At 43.9% G+C, this 16,463-nt stretch overlaps 2 protein-coding genes across 5 annotated transcripts in view; one reads left to right on the forward strand and one right to left on the reverse strand.

Moving 5' to 3' along the window:
- Positions 1–16,463, reverse strand: part of LOC127599143 (MAM domain-containing glycosylphosphatidylinositol anchor protein 1) — a 178,670-nt gene that overhangs the window by 97,223 nt on the left and 64,984 nt on the right. For all 4 annotated transcript variants that reach the window (XM_052062842.1, XM_052062841.1, XM_052062843.1 and 1 more), the window contains one exon: positions 12,300–12,474. In XM_052062842.1, the coding sequence (XP_051918802.1) occupies positions 12,300–12,474 (175 nt within the window). The remainder of the gene's footprint in view (positions 1–12,299; positions 12,475–16,463) is intronic.
- LOC127599192 (uncharacterized) lies at positions 2,130–4,793 on the forward strand. The gene is made up of 2 exons (XM_052062942.1): positions 2,130–4,286; positions 4,650–4,793. The coding sequence occupies exon 1, from the start codon at positions 3,393–3,395 to the stop codon at positions 4,113–4,115; it is 723 nt and encodes a 240-aa protein (XP_051918902.1). The 5' UTR covers positions 2,130–3,392; the 3' UTR covers positions 4,116–4,286; positions 4,650–4,793.

Consider the following 16,463-nt stretch of genomic DNA (forward strand, 5'->3'; position numbering starts at 1 on the left):
CAGAAACGAACAACCATTCGCACTCACACTCACACCTAGGGACAATTTTAGAGTGTTCAATCAGCCTGCCACGCATGTTTTTGGAATGTGGGAGGAAACCGGAGCACCCGGAGAAAACCCACGCAGGCCCGGGGAGAACATGCAAACTCCACACAGGGAGGCCGGAGCTGGATTCGAACCCGGTACCTCTGCACTGTGAAGCCGACGTGCTAACCACTGGACTACCGGGCCGCCCATGCTGAATGCAATGAGACTATAAATGCAATGTATTTATATAACAATCACTGCAATTGGCTGGCGACCAGGTCAGGGTCTACTCCGCCTTCCGCCCAGTGACAGCTGGGATAGGCTCCGGCACACCCACGACCCTAGTGAAGATAAGCGCTTCAGAAAATGGATGAATGGATGAAGGAATAACAACCACCCACGCAAGAAAACAAACATACACATACGGACATATGACAATGGAAGGGCCAATTGTTAATATCTGCGCACATGTTTCTTCATCTTATGTCCACGTGTGTGAAATAATACAGTGGAGCCAAATGTCAAAATACAGTATATTGCCCATATCTAGTTTAGCCTGTATAACTTTCTCATGCTCGCAGTATAATGAAGTGTGTCTTCTGCCCATATTTAATCTAGCCTGTATAACTTTCTCATCCCCGCAGTATAACCAGGTGTGACCTTGAAGCAATCTGATAGTCTTGTATTGGTTTAGGAGAAACTGAAGTCTCAATGTAACACCATAGTTTCAGTACAGCCCTATTGATGATATAAATATGTCCAGATTATTCTGCAAATAAAACCTTCAAAGGAACTGTTCATCCTCTCCAGCCTGTATTTGGATAGGCAACATCCTCACCATCCGAGGAAAGAAGGCCAATCCACTTATGTCTCTTGTTTTGGCAGGTGTGTGATGCTACCGGAGCAGAAGAGAAGAAATTACAAAGAGGAAACTTGTCATGATAACGATAGAACTCGAATTTCAGAGTGCTGATGTATATGTTACTGAGCTCAAATATTTCCAGTTATTGAAATTTGAACAACTCTAATGTCAACCAGGCAGCCCAGACCCTAACTCTCAGCTCCGAGCCTTCTGTTTGTAATTTGTGAGTGTGAACGGTTGTTTGTCCGTATAAACCTTAGGATTAAATGGCCAGCACGTGCAGAGTCTACCCTGCCTCTCACTCAAAGTCAGCTGGCAAATCACAACAGCTCATCCACAACCCGAATGAGAACATCCATCCATCCATTTTCCGAACCGCTTAATCCTCACTCGGGTCGCGGGGGATGCTGGAGCCTATCCCAGCCGCCACCGGGCAGTAGGCGGGGGACACCCTAAACCGACACAAAAAAAGGTTGGATGGCTGGATGGGTGAAAATCAACAAGCCTCACCAAAACGATGACATTCGGCTATGGAGGATCCACTGAAAATCAGGGCCATATTTTAAATAAGAGCTTCAAGTCCATTAAAAAAACAATCAAATGAGCTGTGCTCAAACCTCAGTAAACATAAAAGTACTTTAAAATAAATGCACTGATTTGAACACAGTTTGCTCAAGGATGCTCACAAAGCTTCTGACTTGGTATGTAAAAATTATTGGTTTTCTCATAAAGAAGATAAAGCAATGGGGCATTCAAGTAGAATGTCACAAGAGAAAATACCCCGCCAGGCGGTTCGTCTGACTGACTTTAAATATCAAAGATGAACTTAATCAAAAAAATATGTATTCATGAGGAAAAGGACAATAGCGATGCACCTTTTCATATCGACCGCCTATCTGTATCTATAGAATATATTTTTGCTTGTTCGTGTTGAAAAAAAGGAAGGGAGTGATGATACGAGACTAAATTAGATTTGATGGAAAGGGAGACATATTCTTTTCTCACAACAATATCCTTCTGGTACGGCATTTACATACTGATGACCCGATCGAACCGTGTCAGTCTTACTTCAACTAAGTTGTGAAATGAATTTAACTTCTCTTTTATTTTGAAAGTGAAACTTTTGCAACTCAATAAATAATGTTGTTTATGGAGTCAATCATGTGCATAAATACCTTGTATAAGCGATCGCAAATTAAATCTATATTAGTATTCTGTCAGTTGGAAAGGCATCGGTATGGCATACGGGAGACGGTGGTTCGAATCCCGCTTGGGGCAAAAAATGAGCACATAACACCATCCAGTGTGGGTCCTTGGGCAAGATCCTTCACGCTAATGCCTACCTCATACAATGATGAGAGACAATAAAATGAATGACATGCCGGCTCAGACGTCGCCCGGCCAAACAAGGTCTGCGTCAGGTGCTGGGGAACCAGAGCACCTTGATGAAAAATGGGCTACTGGAACAAACCGGAGATGGGCGAGATGTGATAACATGGCTCTGTTGGAATGCTACTACTCAAGCAACCCTAGTCAGAGGGGTTACATGGAGATAATGTGGGATAAATGGTTACTTCGAAACCCACAGTTACGGTTGACCACGAAACAACTAGTAGCTCAGTGTTCCAACATCCACAAACGGCAACTGGTGTCACAACTTGAGATTGATGAGGTACAACGCAGGTTCCATGGTGAAGGGCCCCAAGCTGCCAGCTCAGAGGAGGAGGTCATACCAGAGATTGGGAGGCAAGCCCCAATGAATGCAGATGATGAGTTGGGGAGGCCAGACCCAATGAATGAAATGCTGAGCGAGGCAGCAACTGACCTGAAAGCTAAGATCATGGCGAGAATGAAAGCTGGGCAACCTAGAAACTGATTACAACGGCTATGTGAAGTACCACCTGAAAGTCTCATGGAAACTGTGAATGCAGCACTGAGGGCGATCCCTACCGTAACGATCACGGAAACCAATGAGCTGATATACGCTTCAGCATCAGTGATCCTTGAGATGCTTGGCTATAAGCGCAACCATGGAAGCCATGAGATACGTTACCCACCATGGAAAAGACGGTTGGAGGCTAAAATCAAGGTGGCTCGGAAAGATGTGAGTCAATTGACGGAGGCCCAGAGAGGTGTGATGAAAAGGCCGATACCCGAGAGCTACATCCAGATGACCATACCTGAAGCACTCGAAACTGCAAAACAAAGGCTCCAAGACAGTGTCCAGCCGCCTAAAGCGGTACACGAAAGAGAATGAGGCCAGACGAATAAACAGGCTGTTCGCAACACAACCTGCGAAAGTGTACGCTCAGTGGCAGGGTCCTAACAGGGCTGACCCACCAAGACTGGAAACTGAAAGTACTGGAAAGGCATATTGGAAAAGGAAGTTATACATAACAGCAGTGCAAAATGGCTGGTGACCCTGAGAGAGGAGCACAGCAAACTCCCTGAACAGATCCCAGTTACCATAACAGTGGCAGACATACAGGAAAGAGTCTCAGATATGAAGAACTGGACAGCACCAGGCCCGGACATGGTCCACACCTACTGCCTAAAGAAACTCACAGCACTCCATGAGCGCCTAGCAGCACAAATGAACCAGCTGCTGAGGGATGGGACTCACCCAGGATGGCTAACCGAAGGGCGAACGATCCTGATCATGAAGGATCCCTCAAAGGGTGCAGTCCCATCCAACTATCGGACAATAATCTGTCTCTCCACAACATGGAAGCTCATGTCAGGCATCATTGCGGCTAAGATAATTGGACACATGGATCAATACATGAGCGAAGCACAGAAGGGCATTGGTAGAGATACCAGAGGAGCCAAACATCAGCTCCTGGTTGACAGAACAGTCGCACAAGACTGCAGGTCCCGACGTACTAACCTGTGCACAGCCTGGATTGATTACAAGAAAGCCTATGACTCGATGCCACATACACGGATCACTGAATGCTTGGAGTTGTATAAGGTGAACAGGACCCTAAGAGCCTTCGTTGCGAACTTGATGAGGATGTGGAAAACCACACTTGAAGCCAATGGCAAGGCACTTACCCAAGTGTCCATCAAATGTGGCATAGACCAAGGTGATGCACTCTCCCTACTGCTGTTCTGCATAGGACTGAACCCGCCAAGCCAAGTAATCACCAAGACAGGCTATGGATACTACCTCAGAAATGGAGCTACAATCAATCACCTCCTCTACATGGATGACATAAAGCTGTAAGCTAAGAGCGAAAGGGACATGGACTCCCTGATCCACACAACCAGGATCTACAGCAGCGACATCGGGATGTAATTCGGGCTTGAGAAATGTAGTCGGATGGTGACTAAGAGAGGAAAGGTAGTCCGCACTGAAGGGGTCTCACTCCCTGAAGGAACAATAGCAGACATTGAGGTCAGCTACAAGTACCTCGGTATACCACAAGCCAATGGCAACCTCGAACTGGCAACAAGGAAAGTGGCTACAGCCAAATACCTCCAGCGAGTGAGGCAAGTCCTAAGAAGCCAGCTCAATGGCAAGAATAAGACCCGGGCAATAAACAGCTATGCCCTGCCGGTGATCAGATACCACCGAAATTTGTATATATTTGTTCCATATGCGAATCCCTCTGTACCTTACAGAAAAATGGACTGAACTAAGTGCGAAAGATCAGGAGTTGTAATTGAGCAGCGTATGTTGTCGTGAGGTTGTGAACATCACCGCTGGACTCAAAGAAAGATGGACAATCATCAAAAAGGAACAATAGCAGACATTGAGGACAGCTACAAGTACCTCGGTATACCACAAGCCAATGGCAACCTCGAACTGGCAACAAGGAAAGTGGCTACAGCCAAATACCTCCAGCGAGTGAGGCAAGTCCTAAGAAGCCAGCTCAATGGCAAGAATAAGACCCTGGCAATAAACAGCTATGCCCTGCAGGTGATCAGATACCCTGCAGAAATAATAAGGTGGCCAAAGGAAGAGATTCAGACCCCGGACGTTAAGACCCAAAAGTTTCTAACCATGTATGGAGGGTTCCATCCCAAATCCAGCAGATTTGAGACTGTACGCAAGCCGAAAGGAAGGAGGCCGGGGACTAGTGAGTGTGAGAGCCACTGTCCAGGATGGAACATGCAAGCTTCATGAATACATCAAGGAGAAGGCACCAACGGATGACGTACTCAGAGAATGTCTCAGACAATGGGGGAACAGAAGATGAGGCGCTGGAAGAGGGACCATCATGGGAGGACAAACCCCTACACGGGATGTACCACCGGACCATAACTAAAGTGGCCGATCTCAAGAAGTCCTATCAGTGGCTAGAAAGGGCTGGCCTGAAGGGCAGCACAGAGGCACTCATCCTGGCTGCTCAGGAGCAGGCCCTGAGCACCAGAGCCATTGAGGCCCCGATATACCACACCAGACAAGACCCAAGGTGTAGTTTGTGCAAAGAGGCACCTGAGACGATCCAACACATAACTACAGGGTGTAAGATGCTGGCAGGGAAAGCCTACATGGAACACCATAACCAGGTGGCTGGCATAGTCTACTGAAACATCTATGCGGAGTATGGACTGGAAACCTCAAGGTCAAAATGGGAAACACCACCGAAGGTGGTGGAGAATGAGGGAAAGATCCTGTGGGACTTCCAGATCCAGACTGACAAGATGGTAATGGCGAACCAACCAGATATCGTGATCATAGATAAAGGGCAGAGTAGCCGTTTTAGTGGATGTAGCGGTCGCAAGTGATGGAAACATCAGGAAGAAGGAACACGAGAAACTCGAGAAATACCAAGGGCTCAGAGAGGAGCTGGAGAGAGCCTGGAAGGTAAAGGTGACAGTCGTGACTGAGGTGGTCGGAGCACTCGGGGCAGTGACCCCCAAACTGGATGAGTGGTCGCAACACATCCCGGGAACAACATCAGACATCTCAGTCCAGAAATGTGCAGTGCTGGGAACAGCAAGGATACTGCGCGGAACCCTCAAGCTTCCTGGCCTCTGGTAGAGGACCCGAGCTGAATGAGGGACGGACACGACCCGAGGGGGGGGGGGGGGGGTGAGATGAGGAATTTTATATTAGGTTTGTTTTTTCAAACATATTCTGAGTTTGGATTTCAAACTGTTCTGTGTTGTTGACCGGGTGGAAATTTGTATATATTTGTTCCATATGCGAATCCCTCTGTACCTTACAGAAAAATGGACTGAACTAAGTGCGAAAGATCAGGAGTTGTAATTGAGCAGCGTATGTTGTCGTGAGGTTGTGAACATCACCGCTGGACTCAAAGAAAGATGGACAATCATTTTTGCAGGATAAAATGCTTACGAAGATGTAAATGATATATACCACCCCATGCCATTTTAGAATATATGAAATATGGATAAATTGGGTTACAGTATAATAAATAGTTTGGGGACTCTTTCAAGTTTTGGAGGATTTCATAAAAATATAAGTCAATGGGTTCATAGTGCATGAATTAATTTAATAATTAACCTCGCCATGACTTCATCATGACTAACAGTTGAATTGTTCAACCTAACATAAGGGCATATGCAACTACAACACAAGGTTTTTTGTTGTTGTTGTTTTTGTTGTTGGGGTTCCTTATGCCTTAAGTCACGTATGGAACATTGATTCCCCTTTATGTCAATGTTATAAACCATAAAACAGAAATACTATTGGCCTCTGCGATAGATGTCTGGTTGTTTATTCACACTTTGTGATGCTGCACACCTTCTGGCCAAAACACAGCAATGTGCTAGTGTGAAAAGCCCAGGGATGTTTGCACATTATCAACAGCATCGAACCCAATGTAGCATCAAGACATTTTCCCCATGATGGAGGAAGCAGAGTCATAGGAATGATAGTGTGCTGGAAATCTCTGCTTTGGTCACACACTTTGACTGGAGTCTGTCTTCTGAATAGGCCATCCTTGTCACCCGTCCGTGTACGCAATATCGGCAGTGCACAATCAAACACAACAGTGACATGGAGGTGTGTGTCTCCACCATGTCTAAAATATAGTAATTAAGTGCACGTTCCAAGTCAGCTCCACACAAATGTGCACTGCTGGGCTAATTTGTTTATTAATGGGAGAAAAGTATTGATTGTGTCCAACGGGTCTGTGACAAGTCATTTTAACGATCAAATGCAAGCTAATGCTCAGCAAACCATATCGTGGGGGGACGAGTTCAAATCAACAGACAGGAGCAATAATTTAAAAGCACCAAATATATCGATAAACAAAGCACACAACTAGAGTCGCACAATATTCTTTTAAAACACAAAGCAGGTGCACTAGTCAGGGATTGTGTAAGTATTTAATCCTTAACAAGACACGGATGAGCCTCAGTATTAAAAAAGTAGAGAAATAAAATCGACGCAGAAGAGTTCGAAAGAGTACCATTAAAATGATGGAAAACCAAAGAAGGCTGGGAAGACGGATCCCAGAGAGACGAGGCCTAGTGCAACGCCCACAAATCACTTTGGAAAGTGCAAACAGAAGAAAATCAATTGAACGACAAATAAAACATTGCACATAGTGCAAGAGGACGATTCACTGCTCCAAAGAACAAGGTAAAGACAAATCGGAAAACATGACCAAGGCGATGAGCAATGGGAAGTGAGCTTCCGTGCGTCTTGGAGCAATGATTCACCTGATGGTTTTTAGCCTGTAACCTGCGGAAAGGTCAAGCTATTCTATTCAGAATCTGCTCCTTTTTTCACACAAAAGTTTGCTTGACTTCTCCGAAGCGCTACGTGTCAGTTTACGTTCTTCATGCTCCAGCTGGGCCATGTCTTAGGGCCCAGCGGAGACCCTGCTAGCGTCAGTCGCCAACCCCCACGGGTCTTAGCCTCCTTGTATGCGTTCGCTCAACCATGCGAGTTGTGAGTACGGGCCAGGTGTGGAATCATGCCAGGGTAACACACACTCAGCGGAGTCTGTTTACACAATCATGCAGGATTTATTCATTTTTATTTTTTTTATACATTGCTACCTTTACTTACAAATGTAATTCTTACTGAGTTATAGTATATCGATGTTTCCCATTAAAATACACTGAAAGGCAATTAAGCTGTTGCAGCTCCTCCAAAACACATTTTTGTTGAATGTTTTGGATGAAGGAAATGAAAATAATAAAGAGAATGTGAGAAAAAAAACAGGTTTGTGCAATTGAACCAAAATATAACACAAACAGTCCAGTACTGACTTTGTGTAACAATGTGTAGCTTTAAAAGGGGCGTGGCCTAGTGAGTGACGTCAGGAACTCATACTTTCAACTCCAACTGGCCGCTTTCGACGCGCTTTGGCTTTCAATGTAATGCAAAAAAGATTTATAGAAGGAGAGAACTGAAAAACGTAAAAAAGGCTCAACAAAAAAAATAAAATATGGAAGTTCTGACACTTATATTTAAAGGTACTACTAAGCTACCACTTAGCAAAAAAATGAAAAATAATAAATACATACATATTAAGGACACTTGGAATTATGCAGTATAAAGGGATCGAAAACTGTATAGAGTGTCTTCAGTAAGAAACAAGAAAAAGAAAGCTCTGATGCAGATACTTTTTTTAAGGTCCCAAAAAGGGGAGGCCTAGTCCTGTTTGAATACGCATCATCAAATGGAAGAAATAAAATTGTGCAAATTAAAAAGGAGATGCTACTTGAAGAGGGTTGCATTATGATTTTGAAATTTAAGTAAACAACTGATTACAATTATAAAAGAGTATTTTACAGAGTCATGTCTAATGAATCACCGAGATGCTCCACCTATGAGATAAGTGAGTTGTCATTGTGAATTTCTTTATGACAAGCTATTATTCTCCTCTGTCACAACTCTGGCCAGCTGCACAAATCAGTACATTTGTGTCAAAATGTTGTCAATTTGTCATCTGCCGTATGCAATTAAATTAACAACTCACGTCCCAAAGACAATCATTTACTCAAACATTGTATCCCATATGTCATTGTTTCAATGAGCCGCTGACGTGTTCGGCGTGAACCAGACGATATTCAATTAAAATACTCTACATGACGAAAAAGTATGTCTGGATTGACAGCAATAAATCGAACCTGTCTTGGGAGGCATTTGTGAGATATCATTGGCTTCATCAACGCTGTCATAACTCAGTCATGCGACACAATCAGGATCCATGTTGTCATCCTCATTAATGACTGCATTCAAAAGCATTGACCCGTGGAGGCCACCACTTACCTGGTGGTGTTCTGAGACGAAAGGCCACTCCTCTTTCTTCCTCCCCCAATCATGAATACGGTATTTTGTCTGTTTTCGGTCTCAATGTGTACCATTGGTTGGGTCTCTGAACCAAGTCCATCCCATCAGTAGAGGCTACTTTGTAGTTAACCCTCGCCTGCACACTGCCCCACTGTCTCAGTCGTTAGGGTTCCAGGTCAACAGACATCTGGTTGGTAAGGGTGAGCCACTATGATGATGCGCTAATGAAAAGGGAGGGTGTTTGCAGTTAGGGTTGATGGCTGGGAGAAGTACACTTGGTAGGAAGTCTGTGGTGTGTTTATTCTATGACTGGCAGATGAAATGGTGATTGATCTTGAATGGCTCTTTAATTAAGTATAGAGATTTTTTTGGTTGGGTGGGGGATCAAACATAAAAAAATATTGATTGAGCACAGCTTGAAATGGAAAAAAAAGGGAAGTAGCTGAACGGAATAAAATCACCTGATCAAGATATATTTTAAAAGTAAATGTCTGCTTCAAAAACTGAAATAAAATTGAGTGAATTCTACAAAAACCTTTCTCAGTGTATTGCCATAAGCTTCCTCTCAAACGAAATGTGTTATTGAAAAGTGAACTGAGCAGACCATTGTTGTTCATTTTTCCTGAAATCACTTTCTTGTGATTGGCTAGAATTCGGTATGAGTTTCTTGGCAGCGTCTGAAAAGTTTTTTTTTTTTTTGAGTGCAAAATTGTGGAAAAATAAAATAGACAGACACTATGTTGTCTATTTTATGGTTTGTAGATGACAACTTCCATAATTTGTCTTCCACATGGTTGTATTTTCCATTAATGTCTCTTAATGCTGTTAAAAGAGCATATTTAGGGTCTATTTTGGCTGCCTTCTCCCATCCACTGACGGGAGTCTCTTCTGCTATCTATACCCTTAACCTGTCAGCTCCTGCTAATTGTTACATCGTTTTAGCTCTAGGTACTGGTTCTGACCCCTGCGTTTGGGGGGGATGAGTAATTGAACAAGCTTTGGCTGTCAGATCGGGTTATCCTCACAGAAATCTTGTCACTGTTACGCTGACAATACTCGCCAGACACGCCAGCAATTACCAGCTCCCCAGTTGAGCGGTGCCACGCTACCGCCTGGGGACAGGCAGATAGGGGTTGGAGGAACGAGGGGGCTTCATTAAGCTAGCGTAGTGGATCAACGATCAATGTGTGTGTGTGTGGCTGCGTGTGTGTGTGAAGTGTGTGAAGGTTAAATTGTTTGGTTTAAGATATTTGATGGTATAGGTCTGAGAAAGTCCATTGACCACCGTGCGCACAATAGGACTGAAGACAAGATGAATTGAGGAAATGCACTACACAGAATTGATGTTTTTGTGTTATAGGCCTTTGGAAAATCAGGCTTTTAAAATGGCCATTTACAGGATTGGATCAATGAGGGAAGAAAATGGTTGAGGCAATGAATGCCTGTCGTGAATTAATCAGGATTGTTAGGCCTGTTGGGAAATAAGCATTCGACTGGCGATATGAGTGTGTGGGACCGCTCGGTGTCGCATGCAAGGGGTTGTATGGAAAATGGTCACATCTTTACCCGATGACCACGACCTGGCTCCTGGCTCACGGGGACAGTGGGGCAGTGACACAAGCAGCAGCACGGGGCCCCTACAACACGACAATGCTTCTCAGTCGCCCGATCTACATGTAAGACCGAAAGCCAATTGGGGACGTTATCTTGAAAAATACGGAGAGGACTTTCTGATTTGCTATTTACAAGGGACAGAGGACATTGTTTAGAAATGACACAATTGCTCAGCCCTTCTACGACGACACATTTGTGTCACATATAATTGGAACTTTGAATGGAACTGGTGTGAATTAGCGTCCCCTGACCACATTGAGGGGCCCTCTAACCAACTACAGGCCTACAGTGGAAGTCCAAATGCATTTGGAGACCAAGAGTGTCATACAATTATCTTACAGTCAGTATTTTCAAACTCCTGCTGTTATGTAAGGTATCTATTATGTATATTTGTTTTCATAAACTGAACATTCTTAATCAGGGTGGGCATAATTGATATTAACTATCAATCTAACTGATGATTCAGTTAGTCGATTAACAGATGATACTGTTGCTTGTGCGGACTTGGATTGTTGATGCTCGTGGGACCTCACCATAACCATTTATGATCAGATCCTAGTCCGAAAGATCTTCCTATGACAGAATTGAACCAGACTTGCAAATAAAGTCTGGGCTTGTCGACTAAAGTCAAACAATTTGTATTCAAAGATAAAAAGGCCCCAACCTATCAGAGCTCAATCACAGCATGTGGTAATTATTTCGGTCAACGTGTATTGGAAGAATTCTCACTGTATTTTTTTTTTCTTTTTAGCACGACGTGTACAGCCATGGTGTGGCGAGTGTCACTCTGGGAAATTACTATAGTCGGACATATTATTGTTGTCTGGGACAAAAGGAGGCGTTTTAATGTAAGAGATTGCTCCTTTCAAACAATAAAAGTGTGTAGAGTTCAAATTACTTCTAAAGAAGTCTTCAAAAGAACAACCTTCTTTAATATGAGCCCACAGCAGCAGGAAGTTTCAAGTCTAATAATGGCTTGGAACGTTTGTGTGGTAAGAGTGGCCAGAGAAGCATTGGGTTAGGGAGCCCGTACTGCTCGGACTAACTATTGTAAAGCTTTCATATAGGCCAACTGACTTCACTTTTCATCCAGGAGCATCTGACACTTTTTTTTTATTTGGCAATTAAAACGTATTCAGTTCCGGCCAATTCTAGACCAAGTCGGAAAAGACATTTAAAAATGTCTTTGGGAGTGAATGAGTTAAACCCAATCGGAGGACTACACACTCGAATTATCTCTGCACTTCACCAGCAGGTATATTATTATTATATATTTTTTAAGATCTTGCATCCTCTTATCTTCACTCGCAGATACAGAAATCCTGCTTGCACTATGAATCTGTCTCCCCTTCAATCCACCAGCTGTTCTTTTCATCCCCTCCACCGCCAGTCATCAGATACTCCTGGAAGCCATTCCCATCTGAAATCTCATCATCCCCGCAGTCTGTCTTTCATCTCTCTCTTCCTTCAATCGCCCTCCATCATCTCATCCCTGGCGCTTCCTCGGCCGTGGGAATGGCTCAAGTGAGAGTCAGATGCATGTGGAAGGAGTGTTGCTCCTCCATGTCTACTTACACTGCACATCTACACGGATGGACTTGATGGCAGCCACCCCCACCCCGTTGTCGGCTTTGCAGTAGTAGCGACCCCCCTGCACCCTCTGGATGCCTTCGATGCGAAGCGTCTCGTTGTAGATGGACGTCTCCTGGAATTTATCCGAGGCGCTGCCGGCCGTCTTGGTCCATCGTACCTGAGGACAAGAAATCTGTTGAGGTATTCACAGTCCAACCAATCATGACAGATCAATAGAAAACAGAGATAGAGACTGCAAACATTCCTTCAAAGTCATATCTGAGAACTGCATGAATAAACTAAGGTATGGGATGATGGTTCTTTAGCTTCCAGCTCATTTAAATGTATTGATTTTCGATGCAATTGCCCAAAGAAAATGTAAACTTTTTTGGTACTGGTTCTTAAAGGGTTAAGCACCCTTCAAATAAGTCATCTATGGAAGGACATGGCTTATCAAATCATGAAGGACATTTCTTTTGAATGCCAATGAGCAGAAACGCATGTGAACTTGATGTAACGATAAAAAAAAAAGAAAAAAAAAAGAAAAACAGATGGGATGAATATGAACTGGTCCTACAGTTATGAGTTTGTGCGACTCCCTGATTAAAGTTCTCTCTTCATCACTTGTGGCGACGAAATCAGCCTATGCCATCGAGTGGACACACAATCCGTGACACTAAGCGCTGCAGCAATTGTGGCGTCCGTGACGCTGAGCGCGGACCATTCACATTGTTTACGACAAACTCTATCAGGATTTTCACGCTTGACTCACGCCATCAACAGACACGAAGCATTCTCTCCCCTAATCCACTACACAAACATACACTCAGATACAAGCCCGGCCTGTAAATTTATCGTGTTTGACTTTTATTCTTACTGTGTGTTTGCATACGAGTGTACATCCCATTAATCCCCATTAACCCTTCTATCGGTTATCAACCTCTATGAGGCTATCAGACGTGTTCTGTGGAGGAGGTCAAAGAGGATAATGGGCAAAAGTCACTGCATGTACAACGTGTGCGTATGTGTGTGTGGTTGAAAAAAAAACGGTGCTATGGATTAGTGGCTTATCAAGGCCCATGCAAACGCTTCGTGTCTGTTTATTCAGCTATGTTTGTAGGAGGGATTTAGATCAGGCACTCTGCCATTGATCAAACTGGTCAAGGTGAGCAATGACCCAAACTCTGCCTAGCCATGCTTTCGTAACTCCACTAGTGATTCACTCTGTCTGTGCATTTGCGTGTAGCTTTGTAAAAGTGAAAATTATTGAAATGTCTTTTAAATTTCACACGCCAAAGAGTGTCACCTTGCAAATTTGAATGAATGAAAAAGAAAAAATCACCAAGTATTGTAGTGTAGTTTCCAGATTACAAAACACACTTGATTAAAAGCTGCGACAGCTAAATTTAACCATAACAACAGATTTGGATGTCGTCCGTTGCCAGCGATGGTGGGAATTAGTAGTCAGACAAACTACAGAGAGACGGTAGTCGCGCGGCAGAGATGGCTGTATTTATGGCACTTGGCCCCTATTTGCCGATTAAACTCTACTCAAGAGGTTTATTTTCACTCCACTACATACTACATCCTCTCCATTTGCTCCTACATTGCCGCTTATTGCTAAGCGCACGCAGACTTCCACATTTAGGCAGCCTGAATGCGCACTCCAACCGCGAATAGCTGTTAAATATTCAGTAAGTGGTCTGACTCGGGACAGTTTCATTGGTCCAGTGTGATGGGTTTGTTCAGTTCATTGGTCAGATGTGACGTGACTATTGGGAAATCGATTGACGGCTTTAAGCTTATCAAAAATTCATAAATAAACCTTGTCGCATTAAAAGCCGCAGAGTTCAAAGCGTATGAAAAGTAGCGTCTTATAGTCAGGAAAATATGGTATATAAAAGCCATCTATCCATTTTCCTATCCGCTTTATCCTCACAAAGGTCGGAGGGGGTGCTGGAGCCTATCCCAGGTGTCTTCAGGCAGCTGAACCGGTTGCCAGCCAATCGCAGGGCACGCAGAGATGAACAACCATCCGCGCTCACACTCACACCGAGGGACAATTTGGAGTGCTCAATCAGCCTGCCATGCATGTTTTTGGAATGTGGGAGTAAATGAGGAGAGTACCCGGAGAAAACCCATGCAGGCATGGGGAGAACATGCAAAATCCACACAGGGAGGCCAGAGCTGGGCTCGAACCCTGCACCTCTGCACTGTGAGGTCGACGTGCTAAACTCTCGCCCACCGAGCCGCCCTGGTATATGAAATGATGTATACACTTTTTCCAAAGAAGGAGTTGGGGTTTCCTATGTTTTTGCATCATGAATGTGTTTATAAGGTGCTGGAATTCACTTTGGAAAAGTCTTATAACCCCTGTCAATGCCTTTATATCAGGGGGTATACTTGCCTGTATTTCAGGACAGGGACAACTCAGTCAATACTAAAGCTGTGGATAATTTTTGGGGTGTTTTTTTGAAAGCACACAAATTTGACCTGAGAAGCAGTGAGTGTGAATCCAACATGTAGTGGAGGTCTTTGCAAGCCAAAGGTCCTACGTGTCTGTGTGTGTAAAAGAGCTTCTTTGTGAGTATATGTGTGTGTGTGTGTGTGTGTGTGTGTGTGTGTGTGTGTGTGTGTGTGTGTGTGTGTGTGTGTGTGTGTGTACGAAAGGGCATGAATAAATATGAGTGCGAGACTGTAGTCGGCGCCTATATGAAACACGGCTGTCAGCTGTGTGACGGGCAGAGAAAAAGGTGTTGCGAGTTCTTCCACCGGGGAGGTGGATGAAGTGAAAATACAGTGGAGTGGTGAGGTGATAATGTGAATAAAAGAGATCTTGAATGTGATGCAGATGACAGACAGCCGAGAGAGGAGCTTTTGTCAGACAGTGACACCAGCAGCTGAATGCCATCACCTGCACGCGCGTTCCTTCCTCAGACCCCAGTCGCCATTCCTCGTCTTGCTTTCTTCACCAGATGTGTGTGTGTGTGCGTGTGCGTGTGCGCGCGCACCCAAGTCCCGTGTGGATAGATCTATGTGGATATCTTTCAATGCTTCTTTTCAGCTTCATCTGTTCAATGCCTGGCGGTTCCTTTTCTTCCTTTGCCTTCTTTTCCAGCAAAGTCTAGCTCTCACTCCCTTATCACATCTTGACTTGAAATCCACTTCATTTGAAGGATGCACATTCCGATAGACAACCACATTTACATTTCTTGTGAGCCCCTTTTTTTCAAAGGAACCCTTAACTTTTTGTGTGTCGTGCACTCCCCCAGAGAAATGGCTTGACATGAAATGCACTCTGTGTTCCGCTGTGTAGCTCCACATTGACTCGTTTCAATCTGAAAATGTATGCCATGTCAGAAAATCACAGGGTGGAGAAGGGAGTCAATATTTTGTGAATTAAACGACATATAAACAGCCATCAAAATGCCATAATAGCGGTCACCATCCAAGTGCATTGTGACAATGTCGTCACGGTTATGAAAACAAACAGGGTATTTTCATTTATTTGTTTTACCTCGAAAGGGATGATTGTTCAAATGTTTTAACCTCAATAAACTCAAATATCGTTCATAGGATATCTTTCAAAATAGACCTCGTTTTAGCCATATTTTTTGGACTTTAAGTCTGTGCAGTTTTCAAGTTGCACCAGTCGAAAAATGCATCATAAAGAAGAAAAACAACATATCTATCTATATAAATATACAGTATATATAAGCCACTTCAAAGTAGGGTTAAGTCACATTGTGGGGGAAATTCCCTTTACAAAGACTGAGACCAAGAACTGTAGAGCGCAGGCTCTCCCCAAATCCCCGTTTCCTAATCATGGGTGAATTTGGAAATATGCTCCGAGTGCGCACTGATTCACTCCAACCATTTAGAAAATCAGAGCATTGTTCAAATGTGCTGTTTGGTTATTCAGGGTGCACCCAAAAAAAATTAAAAAGGGACTGTCAGAGCTCAGGGTGTTAGGCAGTACAGATGGCAACAGTTCAGTTTATCATGAAAGTATCATTTCAAACCAAAGCTACAAACTATGAGTTTTTCCCTTTATTGTGGGGCAAGCGAAGTCTACGAAAAGAGATCCTTTGGCGTTTGCTGTATTCAGCACACCAGAAGAGACAAGAGTTTTGGCAGGGCAACTAATGTCTACGTCACCATGGCAAC

This window comes from Hippocampus zosterae, chromosome 4 (assembly GCF_025434085.1).
Source record: "Hippocampus zosterae strain Florida chromosome 4, ASM2543408v3, whole genome shotgun sequence".
NCBI lineage: Eukaryota > Metazoa > Chordata > Actinopteri > Syngnathiformes > Syngnathidae > Hippocampus > Hippocampus zosterae.